The 15,099-nt window shown below is 31.5% G+C and overlaps 1 protein-coding gene across 1 annotated transcript in view; it reads right to left on the bottom strand.

Annotated features, from left to right (window-relative positions):
• Positions 1 to 15,099, bottom strand: part of LOC115876543 — a 39,875-nt gene that overhangs the window by 1,973 nt on the left and 22,803 nt on the right. Inside the window, exons 9-14 of the mRNA XM_030892355.1 lie at positions 11,149 to 11,473; positions 8,161 to 8,380; positions 5,736 to 5,953; positions 4,540 to 4,812; positions 1,421 to 1,801; positions 1,128 to 1,364 (exon numbers count right to left, since the gene is read on the bottom strand). Of these exons, the coding sequence (XP_030748215.1) occupies positions 1,128 to 1,364; positions 1,421 to 1,801; positions 4,540 to 4,812; positions 5,736 to 5,953; positions 8,161 to 8,380; positions 11,149 to 11,473 (1,654 nt within the window). The remainder of the gene's footprint in view (positions 1 to 1,127; positions 1,365 to 1,420; positions 1,802 to 4,539; positions 4,813 to 5,735; positions 5,954 to 8,160; positions 8,381 to 11,148; positions 11,474 to 15,099) is intronic.

Genomic DNA, 15,099 nt, shown 5'->3' with positions numbered 1-15,099 from the left:
ACATTTATTACTTAAATTATATTAGATATTTCTAGAAGTTGCAATAAGCTCCATATTTGGTTTTCGTTTAAATTTTGACTTTTTTTCTTAAAATTTACGTGCAAAGGTTACCTATATTTTTAAAATATAGATTTATTTACATAGCTATTATATATATTTTTTTTAAATCTATATTTATTAAATCTAAATCTATTTAATCTCTAAATCTTATTAAATCTAAATATAGATTTTTGGTGTACAACATTCTTAATGAGAAAAAATATTTTGATTGAGGTATTCAAAATTGTTCTGTTTCAGTGAAACTTTTTATTTTTGAATGAACTTCACATCGATATTTTTTTACATGATTCCATAGAAAATGACACTTCGAATAGAATGACATATCATATGTCAACTTTTGACATTTTCACATGTAGTTTATTTGAAATTGTAACATTCGGTTCATAACGACAATTTGACTTGAAATACCAAGTGTGTGGTACGAATTATTCGTATAAAATGCTTTTTCCAAATATCATCATAAGCCACCTTGGTTCCATTTGAAAAAAAAAAAATGCCTAACTCACCTTAGGTTTGATCAAGAACAGTTAACCTAATAGGACTGCTCATTCAGCCAAAAGTGTCCGCCACGTGCATGCGAAAACTCCTCGCTTTGTGACGTCATTGTAGTCCTTGTCATGGTTATTAGTCCTTATCCGGCAACCAATAATACACACACGTGCATTATTGGTTGCCGGATGCAAAACATACATTATTTAGTTTATTTATTTAAACACCTTATATGTATGCAGTATAGAAAATCAACTGTATAAATCGTATTAAATACTCGAATAATGCATTTTTAAGAACAGCAGTTCCCAGCATCACCTTTGGAGGCATTCTTTTTAGAGTACTGCCATATTTTGCTTTAAAATAATTAATAAACAATATCGTAGGCAATTAGTATGCACTTTGTCACAATCCACAACACAAAATGAACGTATTTATACACTCTATAGCTCTAAAAACCGCCGTTTTTTTTCGATCATACGGTATAATTTAGCATTCAATATGGAGATTTTTTAGAACAGAAGATCATTATTAATACATCTATATTATATTTTTTTTAACTAAATTTCTTTCATTACCTTGCCATAAACCTTTACGAGTTTGGTTATACTGAAAGTATTTTCCACCATTCATTCTACCCATTTCTTGCACAACAACGTCAATAGTTACATTATTTATAACTTCACTATTTAAAGTAATATTTGAATCCTTAAGTTTGGAAAATCCAAAACCATCAAAATCTGAAGCAAATTTTAGTTGCTTTGGACCTACCAGTTGTCCATTTACCAAAACCATAACATTATCACAGACATGTCCTAAAAATCAATTTTTATTTCATGATATTTAATATCGGCTTGTACATTATAATTACCTTCAATGGTCAAAACAGATGTAGCACTTAAATTAATATGTTCTTTTCTATAAACTATATATCCATTACTTTGCCCAGATCCATTGTTAATACCAAGTAATTCCATAGCTATCACATAATTGCTCTCAATTACTTCAGGAGAATTATATTCAATAACTTTACTAAAAGGTAAAAAATCATGAATTAAAGTACTATTGTACGCAATGGGCGCAACATGTTCTGGTTGATCTGGTAATATTGTTTTGACAGGATTAGCGGCAGTTACAAGTTCTTTAACTATTGTGTACTTGTTTCTGTAAGCTCCTTGTTCATCCAGAGGGGAGTCATAATCGTAGCTTGTAGTAATAGCTTTGAAGCCAGAATTATCAATCAAAGCATTTCCTGAAAATAATATAAATTAAACGTTAGGCTTAGGTTGTCATTATACTGCCACTAAATGACATAAAATCTACATATTTATATCGCTTTATTATATTTGTGTTTCTAATGAAATACATAACACTAGCCGTTTCCTGCATTTTTTTTTTCATTCGCGGTGAATGACTAGTTTGCTGTTCATTACTCGGTCACTTTCCCGTAACCAAACCCGTTGCAATCGGGCAAGCTTTATTTTATTTTCGGCTTTATGTACTAAGGGCTGGCAAAGGTTAGTCTTGGGTCGAGATTTCCGTATGTAAGAAGCGTACAATGCGTTTATAATGTACTGAACAAAGAGAGGACAGTAAACACGTTGCCAAACGTATGAAATAAACCGAGAAACTGTGCACATCGCTAAGAGACGTGGAAGGGTGTATAGCAGATTTGTCGCAGTTGACCGGTCGACCCAGGGGGGTGACAGTGAAATAGGAAAATTGGAAACAGTCATTACTGTCATTCCTGTCATTCTCCTCACGACAAGTATGGCCGCCTAGACAAGGACAGCATTGTTTTTGTCTAACTATTGTCTAACTTCACAGTTTAGAATTGACAGATTTCAGTTTCAGAGACAACTTCAGATTTGTTCTACAACAAATATTCGACGCCATTTTAATTCATTCCGTTTAGTTTTGTTTTGGAAGTTCAATTTAATATTTCCGCTGAAATTTATAAATATAAAGGTAATAAAGTATATAAAATATATATTACATGAAGAATCCTGGAGAAAATAACGTTTCTGCAGTAGTAGGTATGTCCCATGTATATGAATAATAGGTAGTAAATAAACACTGTTTTACATTTTTTAGATGCAAGAAAATGGTGTTATAATCTCTTTGATCGGCGATTTTTTTGAAAATGGAAACAATTTACAGCAAGGTAAGATCATTTTTAACTATAGCCAACATCATTTATCTCCAATATGTGCGATTTATTGTCAATAATGCAATAAATCGGACTGATAATCTGATTATGTTATCCGACTAAAAGTCTCTTTTTGCTTCTTTTTGATTTATAAGCCAGGTCTCTTTGGGAATAATGGACGCTTTTTTAAACAGTATATTTATATTTTATACCTATTGATATTTTTACATTGTTAATTTTAGTATAAAAAAATTTGTTTTTCTGTTTTCAGGTTTTTGTATAAGGCTCCCGTTTTCATGTCCCTGTGTCCGTTTTCTGTCCTTGAAGTCTGCGAATACGTGTGTTTATTTACAAATTACTGTAAGTCATGCTTATACCTTAACTAATTTACGTTAAAAGTACATATAATTAACTAATTGGTATTGAAACAATACAATCCTCTATATTTTTATATTTATTTAGTCACGTTGTTCCATATTTCAAATAAATATATGTGAATAAATTATTTTTTGGTTTTATTTATGAAAAGAAAAATAAATACATTTGAACTGAAAGAGGGCCCGCCATTGAATAACCGGAAACGGAAATGAAAATTAAGCCATCATATCCTTATCATGTCAACCTGTCAATTGGAAAATTAGTTCTCCAGACGACAACGAAGACTTTCGGTGGCGTATCGTGTTTCCACGATTTAACACAGAGTTGACACTTCTTTCTAGTTAATTACTTTATGGGTCGACCCAATCAATACCTCTGTCAGTACTTAAAGTTCTAGGAAAAGGTGTACGTCATGCGTTCAGCTTCACGATTTAATTACGTCTCGTGATACTTAATTTGTTTATTTATTAGTCGTTGTAATTTTCCCTATAGCTTGAATTTTTTTAAGCGCAAGCTAGAAACACTTGTATTTTTGGTAAAAATAAGTGGAATTGAGTGGGTGTTTGATAGTGGTCGCGCTATTAGAACTCTGAATTTAAAAATCGATATCTCGAAATCTATTAGAAATAATAGATTGTAGTTTTTTCAAGAACTTTGTCAATATTGCTGCTGTATTTTTTTTTGTAGACAGTATGTGAAAATCTTTATCAATAAAAAAATTACACGATTGCTGAAAATTGCTATGCTCGAAAAGTAAATGGATGGATTGTTTACAATTTTTGAATGGAAAAACCAACCTTATCTAATTTTTCTTATGTAAACATATTGTAAAATATCCGATCTTGAAAATAAAAAGTCTTCCAGTTCATTAATTTTGTCTTTACACTTCCATGTGCTTAATACCGTGCCTTTAGTTTCAAACATCTGGTTTATTAAGATCTGTTTCTAAGGAGCTTAACTTGTCAGTGGCTAGAACTGTCTATTATGCACTTTTTGAGTCGCACCTCAGGTATGCCCTTCCATTCTGGGGTACGTGTTGTGCGACTCAATTTGACCGCATTTTCAAGCTCCAGAAGAGAGCTGTTCGATATTCACTGGGACTAAACAGCAGAACTCATTGCCAGGACTTTTTTAAAAAATTAAAAATATTGACTCTTCCTTCCTTATTTATATTTGAATCCGTTTGCCTAATGCGTAAGCATGTATCAGCTTCTCAAGAAAGGTCATCTCACACTTATCCACTCAGGAACGCTGAGCAAGATCTTTATCTACCTACCCCACGCTCAGAGTTAGTTAAAAATTCGGTTTATTCTTTAAACGTTAAACTATAGGGCTGTCCACAGAGTGAGCTGCGAACTTATCTAACACAGCGCGTATACTATATCTAGCAAAATATCGTTTAACTATCGTAACTTTTTCAAAAGTTGTGAAATTAGAGACTAGAAATTACAATAAATCCTTACCGAGAGATGCTCCATTGTTGAAAGCAAAATTGGTACCACCATGGAACATATAGATGTTAAATGAAGCGTTTCTAGCTAAAATGTCTGTTAGAACACCTTTTATAGTCGAATCAGTTTTTCCGGTATGATTAGCTCCCCAAAAATCAAACCAGCCTATCCAAAATTCCATCACCATCAATGGTTTTCCAGGTTGCAACTCTTCGAGTTTGTCCAACTGCTTATTTACAGATCCACCAAGATTCGCTGTTTGGAGAAGTACACCAGGCAATGTTCCTTAAAAGTAATTTAATTTAAAATATTAAAAACAAGGTATATACAGCACATCTATCCATTCTATAGTTACCAAATCAGTGTTTTCATTTTTTTTAAGTTGTTCCACGTAAATGACTACTTTACTGATAAAGACAAATTTGCAAGTAGCCAATGTAATGAGTGGGTGGAGTATGTTCGCGTTGACATACATGTCAAGTCCACATGGACTCTCTGTTGCGTGTATACTGCCGTCGGTAGTTAAAAGGCGGCAAGTGCATTTTTTTCAATTTTGAGATTTTTGCATTTTCAGACTAATGTGACCCTACTCTAAATATTCAAAAATATTTTTGAAAAATATTTTTTTTCAACGATTTTTGAATTCTGAATTCCACGCTGTGTTCGTCATAATGTGGATCAACCTGCTCTCACTACCGGTTTCGGGGCCCTACCCCATCATCAGGTGAGCTTGGTTATTTCCACAAAACGACGAGCACAGCGCAGAATATATAAATACGACTTGTCGTAAAGTAGCGGTAAGATATTAAGTTCCGCATCGCGAGATAGCGGCCTGCGTGCAATGGTAGTACTTTCGTACCACTGAGGCACAACTATCGATAGTAAATAAAGGCTTTTTTCGGCTAGCCCAAAAAAATATATAATGGAAAATAAATTTCTTGCAGTTTTTAGGTATATAATAAAATTATATAAGAGTTTCTTGCCTTGACGAACACAGCGTGGAATTCATTTCTATATTAGCAGTTGAAGGCAAGAAACTCTTATATAATTTTATTATATACCTAAAAACTGCAAGAAATTTATTTTCCATTATTTTTTTTTTCTTAGTTTTCACTTTTATGATATGTGATACGCCACGAAAGTTATGATTACGATCTCAAAAGTTTCGCTATCACCGGTCAAGTATGTCTCATTGAATATAAAGTTACCCTTTGAACCATGTGATAATGGACTATCGGAAGTAACCAAAAGTTCCACAATTCCATTATTCAGAAATAACTGCCGTAATTGTTCCAAATAAGCTTTTTCTGGAAGAAAATTTTGATACTCCTGATTTCCGTATTCATTTTCTACTTGGAATGCTATTACAGGACCACCTTTAGTGAATTGGAATGCTGCTAGTAGTGTTAGTAACACATTAAAATATCTAAAACAAAATAATAAAAATATATAAATTAATAATTACATATTTATATTATTTTAATGTTTTTATATAGTATCCGTATTAAGAGCTATTATTTTTGCAACACTTTTAAGTCAAATTAATCATAACCTTAAGAAATCCAAGATTAAAGCAATTTTCGTTCTTTCGGTAATGAAATATGTTTTTACATATCGTAATGTAATACCATGCTCTCCCCCCCCCCCCATGGTTACTAGTGGCAGATATTTTTTTTGATTTAAACCATATTGACTATAAAATTATACCGGGTGTTGCATCGTCGAGCGGGACATAGGAAATCCCATGTAAATTTTAATCGGGTCAATTATTGGCTTCCCTAATTATTTTAGAGAATAATTCTATTTAGGTTTATTGAAGAGCACTAAAACCCACATTCAAAAGAATAACTTTAGATATTTTTGATTAGCCCGTTTACGAGTTATCGCCGATTTCTTTTTAAATATTTCTCCTTTCTTATGGCCCTGTATTTACTTATAAGCACCAGTCAAGGTAAAAGATAATTGTCAAATGAAGTTGTAACTTTAGAAATTTATCTATTTAGTGCTTTATTATTATTATTAAAAACTCATACCTACATCGAAAATATTAGCCATGAATTACACTACCGAAGAAAAAATATTAATGATATGGATATGGTATTATCAAGGAAATAGTTATCAAAAGGTGTCGGACATGTATGCTGCTCTGTATCCGAATAGACCGATACCTGGAAAATCTGCAATCGCAAGGAATATCCAGAGATTTGAAACCAAAGGTACCCTAATAAATAACTGCAGATGTGAAGCAAGGTAGGAACAAAGAGAAGATGCGAATGATACCGACTTGGAAGTTTTATTGTGCGTGGAAGAGAACGATGGAAAGATCCGCACAGGGAAACTTGAGGATGAAATAGGAATAGATCACACTACGGCGTTTCGAATTTTGAAACGACATAAATACTATTCCTTCAAATATGAAAAGCACCAAGAGCTACGAGATGGGGACGAAATACGGCGGCAGGCGTTTTGTTTTGATATGATGGAAAGAGCAAATAGGGATAGGGAATCTTTAAAAAACATATGTTTTACTGACGAATGCACGTTTACCTTAAATAATGATCCCAATATTCAAAATTATCGATATTGGAACAAAGAAAACCAACACAGGTTTGTCGAAACAAGGACGCAATATCCACAGAAAGTAAATGTTTGGGCAGGGATATTCGGACAGAATATTATCGGACCATTATTTCTTACGCGAAATTTAAATGCAGAATATTATTTGGAACTACTCGAAAATCATATTTTACCTGCTTTACATGATGCCGCTATGCGCTAGGGAAAATCAGGAAGTTTGGTACCAAATGGATGGCTGTCCGGCACATAGTACCCTGACTGTTCGGGAATATTTAGACATTTTTTTTTATTTTTTCGGGAAACGTTATTGGCCTAAATCATACAGTAAATTGCCAGCTAGGTCTCCTGATATTTCGCCAAATAATTTCTTTCTCTGGGGCCTTTTAAAAAACAGGATATACAAGGATAAAAAATACCCAAATCTAGACGAGTTAAAAAATGCCATTTCTGCCGAATGCAATAGAATTTCAGTTTACCAACTAGCGAATGTAAGAAGAGAATTTTATGATCGCCTGTGTTATTATCTAGCAGTCGATGGAGGAATATTTGAACATCTTAAATCCTAAAGTTCTAACAATTTAATAGTACCTAAATTAATAAGTTATTGAATATTGTAATAATACTATAATTAACCTTGTAATTGATTACTTTATTTTATTTTAATTCATATTAATTTGTATTTATAAATACTTCTTAATCTTTAAGATTTCCGATGTAGGAATGAGTTTTCAATAATAATAAAGCACTAAATAGGTAAATTTCTGAAATGACAACTTCATTTGACAGTTATCTTTTACCTTGACTGGTGCTCATAAGTAAATACAGGGCCATAAGAAAGGAGAAATATTTAAAAAGAAATCGGCCATAACTGGTAAACGAGCTAATCAAAAATAAAAAAAGTCAATAATTGACCCCATTAAAATTTACATGGGATTTCCTATGTGCCGTCCGACGATGCAACACCTGGTATATAATTATTATATTCCAGCTACAAAAAAAAATATAAAATATACAACTAGTATATTTTAATTATATACTAGTATAAAACTAGTATACCTTGTAACAAATTTGATGTAAGTTGGTTCACTTGTTCTGAAACCCATTGTTTCTTCCCTCAACAGCCAACTAGGAAAACCGCCAAAATTGTACTCAGAACAAATGTACGGTCCAGTTCTCAATATTACGAATAAGTCTTCTTCCTTAGCAGTGTTCAAGAACTCTTCCAAATGAAGAAAATCTTCCATTTCAGAACCACCGTTGCCAAAATCATATTTGCCTAAATATATAAAATAATTTTAACATTGGCATAAAAATCGCTATCATTTACCTGATTCGTTCTAATGAGAAATATTAATACCACATTAATACTCTCCGTAAATAAATACTGGTAATAAGGATTAAAGACATTTTTAAAGAAATTATTTAAACCACTACCACAAATTAACTACAACAGATGCGAAAGAACACCGAATTACGCGTTCAGGTTTCTGTGACCTTCAGAAAGAGTTCATAGACAATCCGCATCAATGTACAGTTTGGGTTATTATTTGTTTGGGTGAAAATAATCTGCACCAATATGTTATCGAGGCATACAAAAAGGTCCACAGACTTCGAGACATACGAAAAATCAAGTCCATTTAGCGTGTGTCGCAATTTTCACACTTTAAAAAATTAGTTTTTTATAGCTATAGCAACTGCAGCGACTATGAAAAAAGCTGTGTGATTTTTCATAGAAAATAAGGGCACCTGTAATTCATTTGAGAATGTTATAAATCGCTAAAAGAGGTTTCAAATCTCTTGGACTTCTATTAATATTAAATAAATTTTATTAAAAATTGAATTAAAATTGTTAGTATCATTAAAAACAATTCAAATTCAAAAATTGTATCAGTCAAATTCCCTCATTTAAGGTGAATATTAAAGTAAATATAAATACAGTTCATTCTAAGCTCTACTTATCTTTAAGAAAAATTTAAAATTGTTGCAATTGGGCTTTAATGCCATTTCGAATGAACAATAGTATTAATAATGTACATTATAATAATAATAAATTTAAAACTACTAAAACACTTTTAAATTGGTATTATATTAACAATTTTTGTTTTTTAATCCAAAAAAAGTTACCAATTTTCTCAATCAAAATATTTGTGGTCCTGAAAAGGACCTTCGTTTTTCCATGTTCGTCAAGGTAGGTAATGGGTAAACGGTAAAAAAACAGGATAATGAAATTTAAAAAATTACAAAAATTGTTCAAAAGTGCCTCCCTCTTGCATTAAACAATAACCCAAACGATCATAAAATCCCCTCCTCACATTGGATAACATATCAGGGGTGACAGTGTCAAAGGCATTAAATATTTTCTGCCTTAACTGCTCCAAGTTTTAATTTCTTCATGGCCGTAAATTTTAGATTGTATGTACTCCCATAAAATCATTCACCGAGAAGTCAGGCGAAATTAAATGTCAGTCTAAACAAAACTGTAATTTTTGAAAACTTGTCAAAATTTGGACACACGCTAACTGGACTTGATTTTCCTATGTCTCGAAGTCTGTGGACTTTTCTGTATAATCTCACAGTAATTTAATAGATTGCTCGTCATATTATATCAGCTCGTAGGAGATTAGGAAAAAAAAAGATATTTATAGTTTAAAAAATAATTTATTTAACAAAATTTAATTAAAGACGTGACAAAATAGTTACATTTCTATTGGTTCTATCGGACTTTTTTCGACTGTATAAATCTTTATTTTTTGTACTAACTTTAATGCATAAAATATTTTCAATCTAATAAATAATTTAATGATGTAAATAAGAGGAAATTTCTCACATGGGTGGTCAAATTCTATAGTTTTCATTATATCAAACAGCCTCTGAATGTTTTATTCAGTGCAAAACTCATCAAAATTTAATATAAATAATTTTTCCAGCCCGTCAAAAAAAAATGAACAAATTTTTCCACTTTCATGATCAAAGGCTTTTAAATGGGTAAATAATTTCGAGTTATCCAGAGATTCGGATTCTTTTGCAAATTTTAGACAAATATCACATTGATGTATTTGAAGACCCTTTTTAATGATGTAGTCAAACATAATTAAAGGCATTTTGAGTTGAAATCTTTTCTCAGAGGCTGTTTGATATAATGAAAACTATAAAATTTGACCACCCATGTGAGAAATTTCCTCTTATTTACATCATTAAATGATTTATTAGATTGAAAATATTTGATGTATTAAAGTTTCAAATAAAGATTTATATAGTCGAAAAAGTCCGATAGAACCAATAGAAAGGTAACTATTTTGTCACATTTTTAATAAAATTTTGTTAAATAAATTAATTTTTTATACTATAAATATCTTTTTTTTCCTTATAAATAAACACATTTGCATCCCATTTTAAATAAGATATACAAATTACCAATACTTAGAAATAACAGTTCAAAAGTTCAACAAAAATCCTACACGCGTTTTTAAAAAGAAACATATAACCACGCACTATGTCATTCCAGCAAGCGAATACGACACAGCATAGGTTTCCGGACTAAACGACTGGTGTATTTACACCACTCAATAGGCGTGTCGGGTTTGCCGAGCGGTTTCCGATGCAGTCGCTTTCTTTCGCATCTGCTATTGATTCAAAGCTAATAATAAAGCATTATGTAGCATTATTAAGATTTATACTATAGAAAATGGCATAGAGAAATAAACAATTTTAAAATTTATTTACAAAATGTATTTTTACCAATTTTACAAGTCAGCTGCACATTTGTATTTCCACATCTATATTTGCTATTAGATAGGTGTCATCATTTATTGAAATGTATTCAATTCTTTCAGTACATTGTGAAATGAATATAACACCAAACCTGATTTTTGCCATTTATTTGAATAATAGGTCTTCACCTATTATGTGTTAAGTGGAAAATACAAATATGCATGATCGGACACAGTATGTTTTATAAAAAAACGAAAAATTGAACAATTAAGTTTAGAGACCGAACGAGTATTGTAAAAAATGAGTCTTTCTAAAAACTGGTCTAGTTCATACCTGATTCTGGTTCATGTAGGTTCCACGGAACATAAGTCTCTACAGTATTTAATCCAGCAGCTCTTATTTTCTTTAAGCGATCTCTCCAATATGGTCTGGGTACTCTAAAATAATGCATAGCCCCACTGTAGATTCTCACGAGCCTGTCATTTAAAGTAAAATAAGTTTGATCAGCATTTAGGCCTTGTTTAATACCTCCCCCTGTATAATATTCGTAATTTGTTGGTAAAGCATCTGATCCTAACGATAATCCAGAACTCAAAGCCATTGTGATCTTCAATAAGTCTTCGTTACTACTAAAACTATTTCTAAAATATGTTTTTATTTATGTTAAAAAAAAGAGGAAAACAAACAACTTGAAACTTATCTTAAAGTATATGTTATTTAATTCAAGTGTCATTCACTTAGTGGAAACTATTTTGTAAAGAATTATTAATATGTAATATCGCAAGGAGAATGGTACTTTAAAGCATCTGACTGATAACGCAAAAGTGCACGTCAATAACGTTTAAAATTTACAAATTTATAGTTCATTAAATTGATAATTAAAAATAAAACAATTTTTATAAACAAGCCTTTTCTACTTGAACAAAAAAAAATCTAAGGAATTTTGACATATATCCAAAATAAAATAGAGCTATTTGGATCCTGAGGTAACTTTGTCACCCTATTTTGTTTAGTTTAGTTTGGAGACCTAATTAACTAACTGAAGCATGAGAACATACAAAAAAACTAGACCTTACAATAGCCTTAGAGCTCACGACATATTTAGAGAACATATATTTTAGGCAAGCTAGAATAACTTAAAATGTATAGTTTATTAACTGGTGACCCAGAATCCTAAGTCTGGTTGGGGGGTTGGGGGTATTTTGCTACTGCGCAACCCATAACATTTGCAAAAAAATAAATCCAAAAAACATTCTTTAGGCAACTTGAAATTTATTTATTCTTAAATTTTAGCATCTATTTAACCTAGAAATAAGTATGCCAGACTTTTTTTTCGGGTTTAAAGTGTAACCCGACCATTCCAAATATGTTTAATTATTATACCTGGAAAACATACTTTAGGCATTCTAAAATTTTTACAGCGTGTTTATTAGATGATATTAAAAAATATTTGTTAATTGCCAGACGAATTCAATGGGATTTAATACTTGCCTGACGCGAATAAAGATTTTAAATGAGCGCGATAAGAAAGTCTTATGAGTATCTATAAGCGCGAGAAATATAGTTTATTGAGACCCGTCGGCAGCCGATGCGGCTGACGTAACAGCATTTTCGTAAAAATTTAAAAAAACTAATTAATGTTGAATAAATAAAAAAAACATTTTTTAATAAAAATGTATGATTGAAATCCTTTCAATAAGAAGACTTTTTAATTTAAGTATTTTGTATCTGAAAGAATAAAAAAACGAATAATTATTTAAAAATTAGCATAATATAAAATATATTTTTTTCAAACGTCACAAAAGTATATAATTATTATTATACTTTTGTGACATATTATATTATTATTAATTTTTGCGACCTGATTGACAATATAAAAAAGTCATTTTAACGCATAACATGGGCGCCGGAGAGGGGGGGGGGCAAGAGGGGGCATTTGCCCCCCCCTGGACCACTGAAACAGTAAAAATAAAAGCTATCTTTTTACATTCATCTGTAAAAAAATAATCATTATTATGAAATTTTTAGGTGTTACCTGTAAAATAATAAAAATGTGTTGCAATTTTTTATTCATTTTTACCTTGCCCCCCCCCTAAATTTCATTCTTCCGGCGCCCATGACGCATAAGCATAAAAGTAAAGCACTTTTACTTACTTTTGAATCTATTTAGAAAGATTAACAATGGTACTGTAATAAAATTCCAGAATACATACTTATTTTTTTAGCACTGTGCATGGTACCCTTTTGTCAGGACTACGTTTTCTGGTAAAACCACTTCTTTAAATTTTAAACCATGTTGTTGGCGCACTTTTAAAAATTCTTTGCATTTTTGGTAGTCTGCCTTCATCAAAAACAATAACTTTGTCGCTAGCTTTTTTACAAACTACACAACTTATTAAATGTTTTTTATCCATTGTGATTTAGTAGTTAGTAGCGAAATTAGTAGTTACTAAAATATTTATTTGCAGTAATTATTCTAAACTATATTTACACTATGCACATCAATATTTAATTTATAAATACATATTTGTACATTGTAACTTAATTCCAACAAAATAATCTCTGAATTAAAAGCGAAAACCGAAAAAAAATTGTTTTTATGAAAATTTGAAGTACTCCAAAATACTGTTACGTCAGCCGCATCGGCTGCCGACGGGTCTCAATAAACTATCTTTTTCGCGCTTATAGATACTCATAAGACTTTTTTGTCGCGCTCATTTAAAATCTTTATTCGCGTCAGGCAAGTATTAAAACCCGTTGAATTTGTCTGGCAATTAACACATATTTTTTAATATCATCTAATAAACACGCTGTAAAAATTTTAGAATGCCTAAAGTATGTTTTCCAAGTATAATAATTAAACATATTTGGAATGGTAGGGTTACATTTTAAACCCGAAAAAAAGCCTGGCATACTTATTTCTAGGTTAAATAGATGCTAAAATTTTAGAATAAACAAATTTCAAGTTGCCTAAAAAACGTTTTTTGGATTTATTTTTTTGCAAATGTTATGGGTTGCGCAGTAGCGAAATACCCCTAACCCCCCAGCCAGACTTAGGATTCTGGGTTCACAAGTTATTAAACTTTATTTTTTTTGTTATTCTAACTTGCCTAAAATATGTTCTCTAAATATGTCGCCAGCTCTCCGGCTACAACTACAACCAAAAAATTGGAATAAGCAGAATAGGCCATTCAAAGCGGTATGAGCAACAAACTAGATAACCATAGCTATACAATGCCACAGAGTACCCTATTCAATAAATACATTGGAAGACACAAGGAAACATTTGAACAACCAATTGTTATATTTATAATAAAAGAAAACCACCTTGGGGATGATATGGTTAGTGCCCAATTTAGGGCTATCATCCAACGGAGCTATATGTAAGGCCCAAAGACATTATAAAGATAGACCGAACATATCATTCATAAATACTCGTTGGTAGTGTATCAAACATTCCAATGTGTCAAACAAAGACAGAAGAGACAGAGAAGTCTAAAATTTCCGACCCCGGCAACTAGGCGCATTTGGATTGTTCTAATGGTCAGTGGCGTATCGTTTTTGGAACGAATTTAATTAGTAAAGTAAAAAGTAAAAGTAATTAGTAATTTTTTACTCCATATTAATATACTACATTAACACTTTTTCGTTAGATGAGTTTTGTTATAAGGTCTAATATAATAATATAATTAATATCCCACATATACTTATGTTGAAACGTTAGTAGATAGTTTTCGAAAATCGCTCCAACGTCGATATTCAATTTAAACTTTCAGTTACTTCTATATAAACTTTCAGTTACTTTTGAATATTTACAGGGTGACTCAGGCTTCCCAAACAGTTCTATATTAGGTTTGTGGTTGGTATATTTTTTTTTTTAGGTTCACTTTAACATGTGTTGTTTCTCATGTGTCTCCCTTGTAGAAACGTAATTTCATTTGGACGTGCTATATGGGGCTGGTCAAGTTTGCCCCCGTATCGGACAAAACTCAAAAATAGATATACCATAAACGATATTTTACACACTTACCTGAGTGCAATGTGAAAACGGCTCTGAGTAGCAAACTTTACCGTTCCCGTCGATTCGGCTAATTTTGCGCAATTTTGCAGACTTATTTTTAAATTTTGTACCCCTTCTAATGAAAGTTATATGGGGTTGAAATTTTAGAATTTCCCCCCACCTGTCACGAAACTGAATTTTGCTGGTTCCTTTAATAAAAAGAATCGGCTAATTTTGATTTTTTGATTGAACACCAATTTTTTGATTTTGCACAACCTCCTCAG

Source organism: Sitophilus oryzae, unplaced genomic scaffold, assembly GCF_002938485.1.
Source record: "Sitophilus oryzae breed Bouriz unplaced genomic scaffold, Soryzae_2.0 scaffold_1436_pilon_pilon, whole genome shotgun sequence".
Classification (NCBI taxonomy): domain Eukaryota; kingdom Metazoa; phylum Arthropoda; class Insecta; order Coleoptera; family Curculionidae; genus Sitophilus; species Sitophilus oryzae.
This window is presented reverse-complemented; position numbering and strand designations above follow the sequence as displayed.